This window comes from Rhinoderma darwinii, chromosome 6 (genome assembly GCF_050947455.1).
Source record: "Rhinoderma darwinii isolate aRhiDar2 chromosome 6, aRhiDar2.hap1, whole genome shotgun sequence".
Lineage (NCBI taxonomy): Eukaryota > Metazoa > Chordata > Amphibia > Anura > Rhinodermatidae > Rhinoderma > Rhinoderma darwinii.
The window spans coordinates 73900209-73920148 of NC_134692.1; the positions used below are offsets into that span (position 1 = coordinate 73900209).

Consider the following 19940-nt stretch of genomic DNA (forward strand, 5'->3'; position numbering starts at 1 on the left):
TAAAAAAGGAGGAAAAATCAGTGCATATTATTAAGAGACTAGAGTAGTGATCTGCACCTACTCACAGATCGTAATGAAATATTAAAAAGGAAAAAAAGACAGTGCATATTATTAAATTTGCATTTATGCATAATCCGACTGCTCTCTGTCTGCCGGTCAGCTGATAAGCGTTGTCAGTTTGAATGGCAGCGACACTGGTGAGAGAAGATGGGAGGAGAGTGGGGGAGGTGTTCACAGGTGAGAGTAGGGGGGGGACTTTGCAAATATATAGTTATATCAAAACTAGGTATATTCCAAGGGTCAAAAAAACTGTTAATATAAGAAGGATAATAGCAATTTATAACACCTTAATATTATACACAGGGACAAGGCTCTCCAGTAATATAATAGTGTGTAGCGAACTATGCATCAATTTATAGGAGGCAGTGTTAGGACAAGAATCATTAGAGGATAATTACAACACTCTAGAGAAATTATTGCTCTAGGGGGATTAGAACCATAGTGCTCAGGCAGGACTCTCAATATCCTGCTGCAGTGTAAAATGTGTCATACACTGGTGGAAAAAAGTAAACAAAGAAGAATGAACATGAGAAGGAAGATACCAAAAATGAGGGATAATGCAATAGTGTAGAGACCAATCCTACCAGAGAAATTTCATACGTTAGTTGCTATCATATCATTCAAACCATTCGGTTGTAACGTGGATAATTTATAAAGCCAATAGTTCTCTCTTTGTCTCAACTTTCAGAATCTATTAGGCACAGCATTGGCTATTTGTTCAATGGGAGTAATTGACAGCCCATCGCTTTTACAGTTATGGTACATGGCAAATTGGCAAGAGACTCAAAGTTTCTGTTATGGAAATGCAAGTGGAGCAATACCTCAAGGCTGCTGCAGTCTGCCGAGAGAGACTGTGCACTTAAATCCGCAACCTCAAATCCATAACCACTCTGATCGACAGTGTCTAAGGCGACTCTAAGGTGTTCGCCAGAGCCGACCCCAAGGTGGGATGGACTTTGCTGCTTAGAACTCAGATTGTCTTAACAGAGTGTAGTTTTGGATAAGAGGTGCAATGCAGGCAAACCTAAGCTGAAAACCAGACAGTCAATAGGTTAACTGAAAGTCCAGAAACAGAGTAGAGGTTACCAGCCGGGAGAGGATAATCAGAATCGGTAAGCAGAGGGTTAACAAGAGATAAGCCCTGGTCAGTATACACCTAGTCCAGAAAAATAGTGCAAGAGCAGTCAGGAGCTTGATCAGAAACCAGGAGATAGGAAAATTCACAAGCAAAGACAGGTGGGAAAAGCCAGGTATAAATACAACACCACAGCTGATTGGCAGAAGAACAGAGAAGAGAGATAGGCTCAAGGTAAAACAAGAACCGCCCAGAAGCTAGAAAGGTTGTCATAGCAACCTTAAGGGAACAGGTGTTTTCCTAACAGTACCCCCCCTTCTACGAGGGGTCTCCGGACTCTTAAGCCTTGGCCTAGGTTTCAAAGGAAAAATTTTAACCAAACAACTGGCGTATACTGAATGGGCAGAAACCCAAGTACGTTCTTCTGGCCCATTCTCCTTCCAGTGTACCAAGTATTGTAGAGTACCCCTGACCCTTCTAGAATCCACAATTCTCTGAACCTCAAACTCCATATCTCCTTCTATCTGAACTGGAGGAGCAGGTTTCTTTAGTGGACCAGATGATGGAAAAATAATTTTTAGGAGAGATTTGTGAAATACATTATGAATCCTAATGGATGCAGGAAGAGCAAGATGAAATGCACAGGGTTAATTATTTCAACAATTTCAACAATTTCATATGGACCAATAAACCTGGGGGCAAACTTACTAGAAGGCACTTTCAGTCGCAGATTTTTTGTGGAAAGCCAAACTTTTTGACCCACACAAAATACAGGACCGACAGTATGTTTTTTTATTAGCATTTTTCTTTTGAGTAATTCAGGAGTTCTTCAGGTTCAATTGAACCTGAGCCCAAACTGCACAGTTTATTTGAATCAACTTCCACCTCAGGTTTATTACTAGAAGAGGTGGAAAATAAACCAAAACAAGGATGAAAACAATAATTACGGAAAAACACAGAGGTATCACGGGCAACCTGGTGGTGATTATTTATAGCAAACTCTGCTAAAGGAAGATATGAGACCCATTCAACCTGGTTATCAGCAATACAACACCTAAGATAGTGTTCCAAGGTTTGATTAAAACGCTCGGTTTGACCATTAGTCTCTGGGTGGAATGCAGAAGACAACGATAATTGTACACCAACTGTTTTACAGAAAGCTCTCAAGAAGCTAGCCACAAATTGTACACCTCTATCAGAGACAATATTTTTTGGAATACCATGTAGACGAACCACTTGATCAATAAACAGTTTAGACAAGGTTTTGGAATCAGGGAGCTGAGGCAATGGAATAAAATGACACATCGTACTAAAACGGTCCACCACAACCCAAATGACAGTTTTCTCCTCGGAGGGATGTAAATCAGTGATGAAATTCATGGACAGATGAGACCAAGGTTTCTGCAGAACAGGCAATGGCAGCAATTTACCCATAGGATGAGTTTGAGGAGTCTTAGCGCAAGCGCAGTCAACGCAGGCAGAGACATAGGAACTCGCATCACGAGGCCCACCTAGCCTGACTGGTATTGAGTCTTTTGGAAGATTCTACAAAAGTCAGGTTTTTATGATCAGTCAGTACAGTAATTTGATGTCTGGCCCCCTCTAGAAAGTGGTGCCACTCTTCAAATGCCCACTTAATAGCAAGAAGTTTTGGGGAAAAGTACTTCCCACATAGTTTGATTAAGAGGGCAAGTGACCAGGTCTCTTTTTTAACTCAAGACATAAGGATATAACTAACGTCCTGGCTAGATATTGGCACATAATTTGTGATCACCCATAGCGCAAAGACATCATCCCAAAAAAACACAGATGACGTATAGAAGAGCCATGACACTATGTAATGCTCTGGCCCCGAGTAGGCTTCATGTCAATAAATCTGCAGCGAGAAGCATGTTCCCCACCCTATCAGGGTCATATAGGTGCGCAAAACAAACATGTGTTTTATGCAATAACATCTCCCACAAAACACAATTTTATGTCAAAAGCAACTGGGGAGGTCTTTAATATCAATAGATTCCTCAACTGTAGCAGTGATTTTGTGGTTTATATTAATCATTGCCTTTGTAAACTCCAATACTTAGGCCGCAAAACACAGGCCCTACGGATACGTAATAATAAGCATGGGTCTAATATTAATTCGGCCCGGGGACTCCTGACTTGGGAATATGTTCCGCCTGGAGCAGATTCCCCGGCCAGAGCATTGCCGGTGCTCTGACCGGGGATTCCGGCATCTCAAAGCAACCAAAAAACATCACTGTCCATATAAGGAGAGTGACATCAGGGGCTCCTCCTACAGTGGAATCCCCAGCCAGTGCGTTGCCGTGATGTACAGTACATGTACGTGACAATGCAGGAAGGGGTTAACTGTCTCTATTAAAATACATTTTTCAAAATACAGTTAAGCAAAAATAGGGGAATAGGAAAACAAGGAGTTAAACAAAAAAGTTGCATAGTGACTGAAAACTTAATTGGAAATTAACAATTACACATTAGGGAAGATTTATGAATACGTATAGAAGTTATATCTGTGTGCAATAATAATACTTAGCAGCCAACTCCCTCATGAATAGTAGGTTTGAGAGTGACTGTTCATCAATATTTTGCACCTATGCAATCTCCCTCTGTGTAGCATTGTAGCATTGTGGCTTGTCTGCATCCTGCTGGGAACTGGTGCTTAAACCTGCCCTTGTATCATTAACCCCTTCCCGTTCCTGGACGTACTATTAGGTCATGGTAGCTGTATAGTTCGCGCTCCATGTCCTAATAGTACGTCTCGGGAGTAACGGCCGTTTCGGCCGTCCTCCCGACACATACAGGAGCTGTGACAGCTAATTAACCCCTTAAAAGGCGCGTTCAATAGAGATTGCGGCTTTTTAGGGGTTAAGCTGCCATTGCTGGCCTGCTACACGGTGACTATGGCAACCGGACACCAAACAATGGCGTCCGGCTATTCCATCGACGGAAGCCTAGTGGGTCCTGACAAAGTCAGGACCCACTATGCTTGCTGTCAGTGAGTAGCTGACAGCTCTAATACACTGCACTACGCATGTATTAGAATTGCGATCAGGACCTCCTGCCCTCAAGTCCCCTAGTGGGACAAAGTAATAAAGTAAAAAAAAAGATGTGTAAAAATAAGAAAATAAAAGTTTTAAAAGTATTAAAAGTAAAAATCCCCTTTTTACCTTATCAGTCCTTTATTATTAATAAAAATATATAAACAAACAAATAAACTAAACATAATTGGTATCGCCGTTTCCGTAACGGCCTGAACTACAAAATTATTTCGTTATTTATCCCGCACGGTGAACTCCGTAAAAGAAAATAATAATAAACCGTACCACAATCACAATTGTTTGGTCACTTCACCTCCCAAAAAATTGAATAAAAAGAGATCAAAAAGTCGCATGTACCTAAAAATGGTAATGATCGAAACTACAGTTCGTTACGCAAAAAATAAGTCCTCGCACGGCTTTATTGATGGAAAAATAAAAAAGTTCAGGCTCTTAGAATATGGTAACACAAAAAGTGAATGATTTTTTACAAAACTTATTTTATTGTGCAAACGCCATAAGACATAAAAAAAACTATAAATATATGGTATCGCCATAATCGTGAATATGTCATTTATAGCGCACGGTGAACGCTGTAAAAAAAATAGAATAAAAAATCAATAGTAGAATTGCTGTTTTTTAGTCACCACGCCACCTAAAAATAGAATAAAAACTGATCAAAAAGCTGCATGCACCCCAAGAAAACTACAATGAATTCCTCAAGGGGTCTAGTTTCCAAAATGGGGTCACTTTTGGGGGGTTTCCACTGTTTTGGCACCACAAGGCCTCTTCAAACCGGCATGGTGCCTAATAAAAAAGGAGGGCTCGAAATCCACTAGGTGCTCCTTTGCTTCGGAGGCCGGTGCTTCTGTCCATTACCGCACTAGGGCCACATGTGGGATATTTCTAGAAAATACTGAATAATGGGCAATAAGTATTAAGTTGCGTTTCTCTGATAAAACCTTTTGTGTTATAAAATTTTTTTTATAAAATGGATTTTCTGACCCAAAAAAATATGTCAATTTCACCTCTACTTTGCTCTCAATTTCTGTGAATCACCTAAAGGGTTCATAAACTTTCTAAATGCTGTTGTGAATACTTTGAGGGGTCTAGTTTCTAAAATGGGGTGTTTGATAGGGGGTTTCTAATATATGGGCCCCTCAAAGCAACTTCAGAACTGAACTGTAACCTAAAAAAATTAATAAATTAGGCAATACTTTGCTTCTTACATTATACTGATAATGAGCCGTGCCCACCCCGAGATGACCCCAGTTTTGACCGTTTGTATAAACGGAGACCGATATTAGACCGTTTCAGTCCCCGGTTTTCCCAAGCATACACCCCCGAGAAGTGTATTTCTATTGATGAGTCCTTGGTACATTTTAAAGGGAGGGTTCAATTCCGCGAGTACCTGCCGGGTAAGAGGGCAAGGTATGGCGTGAAGATGTATAAGCTGTGCGAGAGTGCATCAGGGTATACCTACAGATTTAGGATATATGAAGGGAAGGACAGCAGTATTCAGCCCCCAGAATGTCCCCCCCCCCCTTACTGGGAGTTCATGCAAAAATTGTGTGGGATTTGGTGCACCCACTGCTGGACCAGGGCTACCACCTCTACCTGGATAATTTTTATACCAGCGTCCCACTCTTCAACTGCCTCGCTTCCAGTCCTGTGGCACGCGGCACTGCTAGAAGAAATCTGAGAGTCCTCCCTAAGACTCTGCTTGGGCAAACACTCAGAAGGGGTGAGAGCAGGGCACAATCTAGCAGCAACATATTGTGTGTCAAGTACAAGACAAAAGAGATGTCCTTGTATTGACAGCAATACATGGCCACACCAGTACCCATGTACCAGTACGAGGTACCAGTACAGAGACCCCCAAACCAGACTGCATCCTGGACTACAATAGGTACATGGGAGGGGTGGACTTGTCAGATCAAGTCCTGAAGCCCTACAGCGCCATGCAGTGTGGTATAAGAAGCTGGCCGTGCACATCATACCGATGGCTTTGTACAATGTGTACGTGCTACGTCAATGTACAGGCCAGACGGGAACTTTCCTGGAATTTCAAGAGGTGATTATCAAGATCCTAATCTTTAGGGACCAAGAAGGGGGGGGTATCCAGTACTTCTGGAAGCGGGGCCACACGCATCATACCAGGGCAACACTTTCCAGGAGAAGTTCCCCAAACTGGCAAGAAGGGAAAAAGTCAAAAGAGGTGCAAAGTCTGCTATAAGAAGGGGATAATGGAGGACACAATATATCAATGTGACACGTGTCCCGAAAAACCAGAGCTCTGTATGAAAGAGTGTTTTAAAATTTATCATACATCACTTGGTTTATAATTTACCCCAATTTTACTTACCCTGATGTACTCCGCACAGCTTATCCCCCCTCGTCTTTCCCCTCTGGGCCCTGCCGTGTGCCCAGGCAGCTGATAACAGCCACATCTAGGGTATTGCCGTACCCGGGAGAACCCACATTACGGTTTATGGGGTGTATGTCTCCGGTCAAAATGCTCACTACACCTCTAGATGAATGCCTTAAGGGTGTCGTTTTTAAAATGGGGTCACTTCTTGCGGGTTTCAACTGTACTGGTACCTCAGGGGCTTCTGCATACATGACTTCGCACCAGAAAATCCCCAGTAGGCCAAATGGTGGTCCTTTCCTTCTGAGCCCTCCCATGGGCCCAAACAGCAGTTTATCACCACAAATGGGGTATTGCGGCACTCAGAACAAATTGCGCAACAGAATGGGGTATTTTGTTTCTTGTGAAAATAAGAAATTTTCTGCCAAAACTACATATTATTGGAAAAAATTAATTTTGTTTTAATTCCCAGCCCATTTCAAATAAGTTCTGTGAAAAAACTTTGGGGTCAAAATGGTCACAACACCCATAAATGAATTCCTTGAGGGGTGTAGTTTCAAAAATGGCGTCATTTCTGGTTGGTTTCCATTGCTTTGATACCTCTGGGGCTCTGCAAATGCGACATGGCACCCGAAAACCAATCCAGCAAAATCTGGACTCCAAAGACCAAATAGCGCTCCTTTCCTTCTGAGCCCTCCCATGGGCCCAAACGGCAGTTTATCACTACAAATGGGGTATTGCCGCACTCAGGACAAATTGGGCAACAAAATTTAGTATTTTATTTCTTGTGAAAATAAGAATTTTTGAGCTAAAACGACATATTATTGGAAAAAATATATTTTTTTTAATTCCCAGCCCAATTCAAATAAGTTCTGTGAAGAAACTATGGGGTCTAAATGGTCACATTACCCATAAATGAATTCCTTGAGGGGTGTAGTTTCCAAAATGGGGTCACTTCTGGTGGGTTTCCATTGCTTTGATAACTCTGGGGCTCTGCAAATGCGACATGGCACCCGAAAACCAATCCAGCAAAATCTGGACTCCAACAAACACATAGCGCTCCTTTCCTTCAGAGCCCTCCCATGGGTCCAAACAGCAGTTTATCACCACAAATTGGGTATTGCCACACTAAGGACAAATTGGGCAACAAAATGGGATATTTTGTTCCCTGTGAAAATAAGAAATTTTGATCACAAATGACATTTTATTGGAAAAAATGTCATTTTTTTAATTTCGCAGCCCAATTTAAATAGGTGCTGTGAAAAAACTGTGTGGTCAAAATGGTAACAACAACCATAAATGAATTCCTTGAGGGGTGTAGTTTCCAAAATGGGGTCACTATTGGGGTATTTCTACTGTTTTGGCACCTCAACATCTTTTCAAACCTGGCATGCTGCCTAAAATATATTCGAATAAAAAAAAAAGAGGCCTCAAAATGCACTAGGTGCTTCTTTGCTTCTAGGGCTTGTGTTTTAGTCCACGAGCGCACTAGAGACACATGTGGGACATTTCTAAAAACTGCAGAGTCTGGACAATACATATTTAGTAGTGTTTCTCTGGTAAAACCTTCTGTGTTACAGAAAAAAAATTGAATAAAATTTAAATTCAGCAAGAAAAATGAAATTTGCAAATTTCACCTCCACTTTGCTTTAATTCCTGTGAAATGCCTGAAGTGTTAAAAAACTTTCTAAATGCTGTTTTGAATACTTTGAGGGGTCTAGTTTTTAAAATGGGGTGTTTTATCAGGGTTTCTAATACATAGGCCCCTCAAAGCCACTTCAGAACTGAACAGGTACCTTAAAAAAAAGGCCTTTGAAATTTTCTTAAAAATATGAGAAATTGCTGTTTATGTTCTAAGCCTTAAGTTGTAACGTCCAAGAAAAATAAAAGAAAGTTCAAAAAACGATGCCTAAAGTAGACATATGGGAAATGTGAACTAGTAACTATTTTGGGTGGTGTAACCGTCTGCTTTACAAGCAGATGCATTTAAATTCTGAAAAATGCAATTTTTTCTAAATTTTGCCATTTTTCACCAATAACCACTGAATATATTGACCACATTTTTCCACGAACATGAAGCCCAATGTGTCACGAGAAAACAATCTCAGAATCGCTTGGATAGGTTTAAGCATTCCGACGTTATTACCACATAAAGTGAAATATGTCAGATTTAAAAAATGGGCTCTGAGCCTTAAGGCCAAAACTAGGGTGCGTCCTTAAGAGGTTAAGTTTTGCCTTTTTCAGTGATTTTAAGTAACTATAATTATTTTCATGGTTGTGTTCAGATAGCACCGGTTTCTTTGGGTGCTCGAGGTAGGGTCCCAACCCGGATATAGGTTAAGAATTGTAGTCGGCACACCTTGCTTGTGTTTCAAAAATAGATACAATTTTTATTCTCAGGATGGATGCCAGAGGCTACATGTGCGACGTCGACGTTTCGGTCGATAAGACCTTCGTCGGGCACTGAGCCGTACTGGGGACTGGATCGCTGCAAAAATATACTGCGTAGTAGCGCTGCTATGATAGGTAATTGGCGGCTTACCGCTCTTCATGGTCTTATCGACCGAAACGTCGACGTCGCACATGTAGCCTCTGGCATCCATCCTGAGAATAAAAATTGTATATAATTATTTTCAGTGATTTGTGTGTGAAATATATGAAAACTGTCGAACAGAAAAAAATTCTTTGTTGGCTAAAGCAACCAATGACAGCACAGCTGTGATTTTTCAAGGGCACTATGAGGGTCAGTTCACACAGAGTTTTTTGGCACTGATTTTGACATGGAAACTACATCAGAATAAGCGCTAAAAGCGGCCCAAATAACCCCCCATTGATTTCAGTGGGAGGAAGAGACGTTTTTTTTTCCCGGGCGGCTTTTGGCAGCTCGCGTAAAAAAAACTGGTATGCTCTTTCTTCGAGCGGTTACCGCCTCTGACCTCCCATTGAAATCAATGGGAGGTAGCTGCAAAAGCAAATAGGATTTTAGGGTGTATAAAAAGAGAGAAAAAAACTGTGATGGTACCCTTCTATAAATCCCTTGTAAGGCCACTTCTTAAATATGGAATTCAGTATTGGGTTCCCCATTGTACAAAGGATATAGGAGACCTGGAGAGGGTTCAAAGGTGGGCAACTAGATTATTAATTGGGATGGGAGGTGTCGTTTACAATGAAGGGCAACAGAAATTGGGCTTGTTCAGCTTAGAAAAAGAACCGTAGAGGCGATCTTATTAACATGTATAAATATGTGAGGTCAATACAAAGTACTAGCATATAATCTGTCCTTTCCTAAAAAAGGACCAGGGGACATTCATTACGTGTGGAAGAAAGAAGTTTCAGACATCAATATAGAAAAGGGTTCTTTACAGTTAGAGTTGTCAAACTATGGAATGCCCTACCCCAAGAGGTAATAATGGCAGATACTATGTCAACATTTAAAACAAAAGCTAGATTATTATTTACTGACGAAAGGCATTGAGGGTTACAATTAATTAAGCAATGAATGATGTGTAATTTATTGAGAAAGGTTGGACTTGATGGACCTGTGTCTTTTTTCAACCTATGTAACTATGTAAACTTTTATGTATTTGACTTTATTATTAGACCAATATTAAAAATCCTCTTTAAATTTATGAGATCATAATATCACTTAAAATTTGAGGCTTATCAGGGTATATAATACAAAGTAATTAATAATTACTGTTTTTTTTTTTATAGCATCGGTGAATATCAATTCCATTAAGATTAAATCTTTGCTTGATATTCCAAGCAAGGTAGAGGAATACTACTTACGAGGATATATGGTTGCTGCAGTCCATCCAATTATTGTTTCTAGCGGTCGTAGAAGGCACTTACCCATTAGTTACTTGTATCGAGTAGTACTATATCGACTTAAATTAAGGTAAGTTGCTATGTCAACATCATTCATGCAACACTTTATTATTTACACCTGAACACCAGCTTCTTAATGAAGATATCTAATTAGCTTAAAATGTAATAGAAACTCACTGTGGTAGGACCAATTGATATAGCTCTGTGTATCAGTTGCTTGTATAGTGATAAAAATTGGATTTAATCTCTCAAGTAGTACGGCCTTTCTTTTCCAGGCTTTTTTTGGACAATGTTTTTCTGCTTTCACATGATATTATAAAATTGATCATTAGAAGGACGTTTCTAAAGTCAGCATTTCAATCTTGTAGAGGATGGGTTACAGTCATAGACTACCACACTGGGGAAATCTTATCAGCTAAGAAAAGGAAACTTAGGCTATAGTGAGAACAAAACGAGAAAAGATTGAAAAAATGTTGCCTGGCCCAAAAAATATTTACTTCTTTTGCGCCATACACCATACAGTTGGTAGGGTCAGAAACTGGCATATATCACATGAATAAATTCTGAATTTGACAAATTAGTCAAGCTGGGAATAGTAGCATAAGGCTGGGTTCCCACGTAAATGCTGCAGAATTTCCGCAATTGAATTATGTGTGGAATCCTCACAGCATTTACAGTAGCAGTAAAGGGAATGAGATTTGAATAATTCTCATGCACACGCTGGAAAAAAAATCTACAGCGAAAATGTTCATAAATTTACCTGTGTTGCGTTTTTTTGCTCTGCAGCATATCAAATTATGCTGCGGATTTGTTGCTCGTATGCTGTCGGTTTTCCCCATTGAATTCTATAGGTAACTGTAAAACCCGCAACAAAATGTCAAGTGTTATCAAGGAAATGCTGCAATTCCACTGTAAAAAATCGAAAATTAAATAATAATTGGTGCAAAATTAATAAAAAAAAGTCTATACTCACAGTCTGGCCGTTGTCATAGCGACACTTTCTTCTGGTGTCCGTCCAGGTCAGCCTCCTGGGATGACGTTTCATCCCATGTGACCTCTGCAGCCAATCAGAAGCTGCAGCGTCATAGCAGAAGGTCGGACTGCATGGACAATAGACAGACTTTTCTTTTTTCAAGAGCTGTATTCCGCAGCGGAGAATCCACCCAAAAAACTGCACCACAATTTCGTGCATTTTTTCGGGCAGAATTCACTGCCGGTTCAAGGTTGGATACACTGTGTACTTTTACTCAGCAGATCCGGCCCATGAGGACCCAGCCTAAGGGTGTGGGGAATGTTTTCTTGTAATGTAGTTAGGCCCTTTACCCGTTTACAGGACAAGACTCATTTTCATTTTTATGCTTTTGTTTTTTCCTCCTCGCCTTATTGTGACACCCATAACTTTTTTATATTTATGTGTATAGAGCTGTGTAAGGCGTCTTTTTGTATGGGGAAAGATGTTTTTATTGATACCGTTTTGGGAAATGTCTAGCATTTCGATCATGTTTCATTCAAGTTTTTGTGGGTTTTGAAGTGGCAAAAAAAAAGGCAATTCGGACATTTTTATATTTTTTCCTACTACGGCGTTCACCGTATTGGATAAATATTTAAATATTTTTATAGTTCAGGCATTTTCAGCGCGGGGATACCTAATTTGTATATGTTTATTTTTTATATGTGATCTAGGGAAAGGGGGGTGATTTGAATTTTTATATATTTTTGAAAGCATTTTTTAATTTTTTAGCCCCCCCCCCCTAATATTACAGTATTGCAGTCTATGGCAAAATCAGTGCATTGCTATTGAGACCTGCCACAGGCAGAGCTCAAAAGCAATATTCCTATAGCGAGTCTGGGAGCGTTCAGAAGGCTTCCGGCTGCCCATAAGAACACACTGGCTCCTGAGATCTCGCCGCGTGGGAGCCGGTGACAGGCCCCAATGTGAAGTAGAAAGTAAAAAAAACCTTAGATGCCGCTGGTCACATCTGACCACGGCATCTGATGGGTTAAATGCTTGCGTTTAGAGATGTCTCTGATCGCAAGCATTGCCACTGGGTCCCTGTTGTGTAACACAGCAGAAACCTGGCAGTACAGAAGACGAGCAGGCGCCATTTTTAAATAACCCTCTCCCGACGTAAATAGGCAGATTAGCGATGGGACAGGGATCTGTCACTAGTTTAGTAATGCCAAATCTCTGAACTAATCTGATAGGCCTTGCCATGCTTATAATTTCAGTGAAAACATTTATTATTTTAAAAGTTATGAGCTTATTTCTAAATATGCAAATAAAGCTATGCTAGCCAAAGGGGCAGTAACGCTGCTCTTTCTCTGTGGGCGGTGTTTGTGTTGTCTGTATGACGCTGTCCAATCAGCGTCATACATCTTCTCCCCTTCCCTGCACAGTGTGATCTCATCTTCAATCGCAGGATCACGCTGTGTTTACACTTTTGGCCTTCTCCTTCAACACATCACCTCAGCGCTCATCCAAGAAGATACTTCTACCTGGAGGTACTCAAAATGGGCTGAAGTCAGCAGTAGGGTACCACAAGGATCGATGTTAGGCACAATTATTTTTAATCTCTTTATTAATTACCTTGTGGATGGGATTTATAGTAAGGTGTCAGTTTTTGCTGACGATACAAAACTTTGTAGGACACTTAAAACTCAGCTTGACTATAAAATATTACAGAAAGACCTAGATAAGATGGCAGCTTGGGCAAAAACATGGCACATGAAATTTAATGTGCCTAGGACGCAATAATAATATTAATGCATATACATTAAATGGAAAAAAACTGGGGATAATGGAACAAGAGAAGGACCTGGGAACTCTGGTAACAAATGAGCTAAACAGCAGCACTCAATGTCAGGCAGCAGCTACAAAAGCAAATAGAATTTTATAAAAAGAGTTAAAAACCTGTGATTCAAATGTAATATAACCCTTTTATAACTCCCTTGTAAGGCCACATCTTGAATATCGAATTCAGTTTTAAGCTCACATTGTAAAAAGGATATAGGAGAACTGGAGAGGGTTCAATGGTAGGCGACTAGATAAGTAAATGGGATGGGAGGTGTCGCTTAAAATGATAGGCTAGAGAAATTGGGCTTATTCAGCTTGGAAAAAAGGCGCCTTAGAGGTGATCTTATTGTTGTGCCCGTGGTCGCAGACTGCCAGCACAACCTACTTACCCCTGGCAGGGGACACACTCTTCCTGCCGGAGCCTCTCCTCCTCGAGACGCCATCACACGCGGCTGCAGTTCCCCACTGTCGCCCATAGAGTGTTCGCTCCTCCCGGACTTAAAAGGCCTGCGCGCACCAAAGTAAAAGTTCCCTAGCCAATCCCTTTGCACCCAGGACTATTTAAAGGACCCTGCCCTTTCCCTCCTGGTTTGAGCGTTGTTTGTATTCCTATGTTCGTCTATGCAAATGGTCCCTTAGTTGTATCCTGCTCACAGTGTTCCCGTAACCTGCTTCCCGTATCCTGTTTCTGTCTTTGTTCCTGAGCCTAAGCCTATTGTTGAAGTCGTGTGTGCCTCATCTTCCACGTCTGGTGTTATCTGCCACGTCTGGTGTCGTCTTCCATGTCTGGTGTCGTCTGCCATGTCTGGTGTCGTCTGCCATGTCTGGTGTCATCTGACACATCCGGTGTCATCTGTCATGACTAGCATCCTCTGAGCCACGTGTCTGCCACTTCGAGTATTTGCCAGATCATCTCCCCAGGTACACTTATCCGAGAGACTGTTATTGACTGTTCTTTGGCCAGCTGATCTCCGCTAGTAGGTCCACATACCCCACAGGAGTGACAGTATGCTCAGGCCATGGATCCCGCTGGTCAGCCCAAGGCTACGACGGCATTCCAAGCAGACATGCGTGACCTCCGGATATAGAAGGATCAGCTCCTACAGACAGTGAACTCCATTGTGCATCATTTGGATCCTCCTACAGTTTCTCCTTCTGCTGCTTCTCCTGTCAGTGCTGATTCTGGAATCTCTCTGCCGCTACCATCTCGCTACGACACAGCTGCGAAGACTTGCAGAGGTTTCATTAACCAATGCCAGTTCTACTTCAAGCTGCATACAATTCTGTTTCCCTCCGATTAGACCAAGATTGCCTTCATCGTCTCTCCTCTCTGGCAAGGCCCTGGCATGGGATAATCCTATGGCAGGGGTGGGGAACCTTTTTTCTGCCAAGGGCCATTTGGATATTTAGAACATCATTTGCGGATCATACAAAATTATCAACTTAAAAAATAACCTGCTATATTTAGTCAAACATTTAATAAACTCACCCCTAGTGTGAGGGGTGAAACTGCTTCTCTTTGGTGAGGCGTGTGATGTTAGCCAGTATTCATAATGTTGCTACTGTGTCAGTCAGTCTGGAGCGCAGTCGACTCTTTGCAATGTTAAGTTTTGAAAAGAACTGCTCACAGCAGTAAGTTGTTCTGACTTATTTACTTCAAGGGGTTTTCCCATGAGGGACATTTATAATATATCCACTGGATATGTCATAAATGTCAGATAGATGCGGGTCCCACCTCTGGGACCCGCACCTATCTCCATAAGGGGGCCCCCTAAACCCAGTTCCACCCCTCTGTGCTCCGGCTGATTTCTGACCATGAAGAAGAAAACAGCATAGCTATACTATTGGGCCAAATGTTCCTTACCCCTGCTATATGGGAACGTGAGGGACCAAAGACTTCCAATTTGCAGTTGTTTCTATATACTTTCCGAGGATAGTCTTTGAGGAACCTGGTCGGTCATGTTCCACAGCTGCTTCTCTTCTGACCCTCTGTCAAGGAGAAACCACGGTTGGAGAACATGCCATTCAGTTCCGTACCCTGGCAGCGGAACTTGCCTGGAACAATGAGGCTTTAGATGTTACCTTCTGACAAGGACTGTCCCCGCAAATAAATGACGAGCTAGCCGTTCATGACTCCTATCCACCCTGGATGTCCTCATTTTGTTGGCGACCCCGGATCAACATGAGAATCCAGGAGCGGGCCCAGGAGTTTTGCCGGGACAGATAACTCTCCAGACTGGCACCCAAGTTCCAGAAACCTCTACTGCTCTCTTCTGTTGTTCCACCCAAACAAGTGGACCGACTCTAATTATCCGACCAGGAGAAATAGCATAGACACACTTCTGGACTATTTTTGTATTGCGGCCACAGAGGCCATTTTGTACATCGATGTCCTCAGAAGCTGGGAAACTCCAGCACCTAGGGTTGGTTAGAGAGACAACTCTAGGTGGAACGACGCCAACTACCAAATCCTCTACCAAACTGTCCATTCCAGTGACCATTGTTACTGGTGAGAAATCACATAATGTCTCTGCCTATCTGGATTCCAGGGCCGCTGCAAATTATATTCAGCAGGATCTAGTAGATCGTCTTTATTTGCCCATGCTTCCTCTAGAGAGACCCCTGGCAGTCGCTTCTGTGAATGGGCAACCACTGCCAATCCTATACTGTTCTTGACAAAACCGCTGAGACTTCAAGTCTGAATCCTACACGCAGAACAGATTGTTTTCTAAGTCCTGTCTAAAGCCATACACCCTTTTCTGCTGGGCCTGCCTTAGCTTCGTTTACATACTCAGGTTCTCGACTGGAACACCGGAGAGGTCCTCCAATGGGGCTCCAAGTGTCTCCACCGCTGTCTGCCACAGGTTCGTCCTATCCAGTCTCTTCTGCCTCAGTCACCTTCTGGACTACCCAAACACTATGCGGGATAAGCTGAGGTTCTTCCCCCTCTTCATTTCTACAATTGCCCTATTGAACTACTCCCAGATGTCTTAGCTTCTCGTTGGCAGGTATATCCTCTCTCATTGCCAGAGACCCAGGACATGTCGGCCTATGTCGAGGAGAACCTTGAGAGGGGGTTCATCCGGAAGTCTTCTTCTCCGGCCGGAGCCGGATCCTTTTTCGTTAAAAAGAAAGATGGATCTCTTCAACTCTGTATTGATTACTGTGGTTTTAACCAAATCACGGTCAAGAACAAGTACCCCTTGCCACTGATCTCAAAGCTCTTTTATTGCATTTGTGGAGCCAAGATTTTTACCAAGCTGGACTTACGTGGGGCTTACAACCTGATTCAGATCCATCAAGGTGACGAATGGAACACCTCATTCAACACTCGAGATGAACACTACAAGTATCTCGTGATGCCCTTTGGTCTGTGTAATGCTCTAGCGGTATTTCAGGAATTTGTGAATGACATCTTCCAGGATCTCCTCTATGACTGCGTGATTTGGACGACATCCTGATCTACTCACCAGATATGACGACGCATCGGAAGCATGTTCATCAAGTCCGGTTGCGGCTAAGAGAGAATAGTCTGTATGCTAAACTTGAAAGTGCATATTTGAGAAGAATTCTCTGCCTTTCCTGGACTATATTGTCTCTGATCGTGGACTCAAGATGGTTCCAGAGAAGGTGAAGTCTGTCTTGGAGTGGCCACGTCCTCAGGGCCTTCGGGCTATACAGCGATTTCTAGGATTTGCAAATTTCTACCGGCAGTCTATCCCAAACTTCTCATCGCTAAATGCTCCTATCTCTGCCCTTACTAAGAAGGGGGTGAATGCCAAAGTGTGGACCCTGAAGGCGGAGTCAGAGTTTTTCAGTCTCAAGAGTGCCTTCACTTCAGGCTCGATTCTTCACCATCCTGACGTATCTTGACAGCTCTCTTTAGAAGTTGATGCTTCTTCTTTGGTGCAGGTGCACTTCTGTTCCAGAAAAACCCCAAGGGTTAGGCAGTGGTGTATGGCTACTACTCAAAACTATTATCTCCAGCAGAGCGCAATTACTCCATTGGGGATCGGGAGTTACTGGCCATCAAGTTGGCCTTGGAACAATGGAGACATTTGCTGGATGGCACCATACATCCTATCATCTACACGAACCACAGGAATCTTACCTACCTCCGGTCTGCTCAACATTTAAATCCTCGTCAAGCCAGGTGGTCATTGTTCTTCGACCGATTACAATTTGTGCTCCACTTCTGTCCCAAAACAAGAATGTGAGGGCTGATGCTTTGTCTTGATCGTTTGAGACAGATTACTCTGAACAGACTCCGCAATAAATTATAGATCCTTCCAAGATTATTTTTGTCAATCCTCTTCAAATAAGACACATTCCGCCAGGGAAGACCTTTGTTCATTTAGCTGACAGGAAAAATATTCTCCACTGGGGACATAGTTCCAAGCTGGCTGGGCACTCTGGCATGCGTAAAACTCGGGACCTTATTGCTCGTCAATACCTGTCTAAGGATGTTGTGGACTTTGTCTCTTCCTGTACTATCTGTGCCTCTAATAAATCTGCTCACTCCAGACCTGCTGGCCTACTCCAACCCCTGCCAGTGCCTGATGCCCCCTGGCAACATATTGCAATGAACTTCATTACTGACCTTCCTCCTTCGGCTGGATGCACTACTGTCTGGGTGGTAGTGCACTGTTTTTCTAAGATGGCACATTTCATCCCACTAACGGGTTTTCCCTCTGCTCCCCATCTGGCAAATTTATTCATACAGAAGATCTTCCATCTGCACAGACTGCCTCTCCGTATTGTGTCAGATTGGGTGGTACAATTCACTTCGAAATTCTGGAGAGCCCTCTGTAAACTCCATGATGTATAATTGGACTTTTCATCTGCCTATCATCCTCAGCTTATGGCCAAGTCAAGAGAATTAATCAAATATTGGAGAATTACCTTCATCATTTCATTTCTGTTCAGCATGACAACTGGGAGCAGCTTCTACCCTGGGACGAGTTCTCCTACAACAACCACACGAGTGAATCTAGTGCCTCTACTCTATTCTTCATCATATACAGCCAGCATCCACGTGTTTTTCTTGCAGTGCCTGCTACGTCTCAAGTACCTGCAGCTAACTCTGGATTTGGAGACTTTCTTCATATCTGGCAGCAGACAAGGTCCTCTATCCTATGGGTGGTCGACTGCATGAAGAGGAATGCTGATAGGGAGAGAAGAGTACCTCTTCAGTTTCTTCCTGAAACCAAGGTCTGGCTATCTTAAATAAATATTTGTTTAAAAATTACCTCTTACAAATTTGCTTCCAGGTTCACCTGACCTTTCGAAGTTCTGCAACAAATAAACCCTGTATGCTATAAGCTTCAGCTGCCTCCTACCCTCAGAATCCCCAACTCATTTCATTTATCCTTCCTGAAGCCTGTGGTCCTGAACTGCTATAGTAAATCTCCTCATTCTGCAGTTGCTCCCAGCAGTTCTTCTGACATCTTTGAGGTGAAGGAGATTCTGGACTACAAGAGGGTAGGAGGTAAGACTTTCTATCTGGTTGACTGGAAAAGGTTTGGTCCTGAGGAGAGGCCTTGGGAGCCAGAGGAGAACATCCATGCCCCAATTCTCATCAAAAAGTTCCTCCTATGCTCCGGACTTAAGAAGAGGGGGCATAAGAGGGGTACTGTTGTGCCCGCGGTCCCGGACCGCCAGCACAACCTACTTACCTCTGGCATCCGCGACCACGGGACACACTCTTCCCGTCGGCATCTGTCCACCCAGAGACGCCAGCACACTCGACTGCAGTTCCCCATTGCCGCCCATAGGGTGCGTGCACGCATCAAAGTAAACGTTCCCTAGCCAATCTCTGTGCACCCTGGACTATTTAAATGACACTGCTCTTTCGCTCCTTGCCTGAGCAATGTTTGTATTCCTGTGTTCGTCTATGCAAATGGTCGCAGTGTTCCCGTATCCTGTTTCCTGTATCCTGTTGCTGTCTTTGCTCCTGAGTCTAAGCTTATTGTTGGAGTTTTGTGTGCCTCATCTGCCATGTCTGATGTCATCTGCCACGTCTGGAGTCGTCTGCCATGTCCGGTGTCATCTGCCACGCCAAACATCATCTGAGCCACGTGTCTTCTACTTCGAGTATCTGCCAGATCTTCTCCCCAGGTACTCTTATCCGAGAGACTGTTATTGACTGTTGTTTGGCCAGCTGCTTCTCCGCTACGGAGCGGCCTAGTGGGTCCACATACCCCACAAGCATGACAGTGAATGGTGATTAAATCCAGAACCCGAGCACAGACCACGGCTAAATAATAAAGACGTAAGTCCGGTAAACCTGTCCCTCCCCTGTCATGATGGTGAGTTAGGAGCGAATAACTTAGTCTCAGGAGCTGGGAGCCCAAATAAATTTGGTTGAGAGCGCATGCAATTTAGTAAAAAAGATAAGTGGAATGGCAATGCTTATCGTCTGGAGGAAATAAAGAATCATGGAAAGGACGTCCATTTTAAGTGACGCCATTCTACTAAACCAGGATAGCATGGGGGATTTCCTTTTAAGCAGGTCCCTCTCCTCGGCTTTTAATAGGGGTCGTCAAGAGCATAGCTATAGGGTGTGTAGAGATTGCATTCGCACCCAGGCCCTTGGGACTGAGGGGGCCCAAAAGCCCCTCAGCCCCTTAAGACATTAGTATTATAAATTATATATGGTATGTAGGGGCCCTTTTATAGATTTTGCATTGGGGCCCAGGAGTTTCAAGTTACGCCTCTGATAGGGGTACAAAATTATTCACATAGAGATCATTAAGGTCAGCAAAG

General features: G+C 42.8%; 1 protein-coding gene across 1 annotated transcript in view; it reads left to right on the top strand.

The window, feature by feature from the left end:
* RFTN2 (raftlin family member 2) overlaps positions 1–19940 on the top strand; it is a 104111-nt gene that overhangs the window by 16977 nt on the left and 67194 nt on the right. The window contains exon 2 of the mRNA XM_075829945.1: positions 10268–10451. Within this exon, the coding sequence (XP_075686060.1) occupies positions 10268–10451 (184 nt within the window). The remainder of the gene's footprint in view (positions 1–10267; positions 10452–19940) is intronic.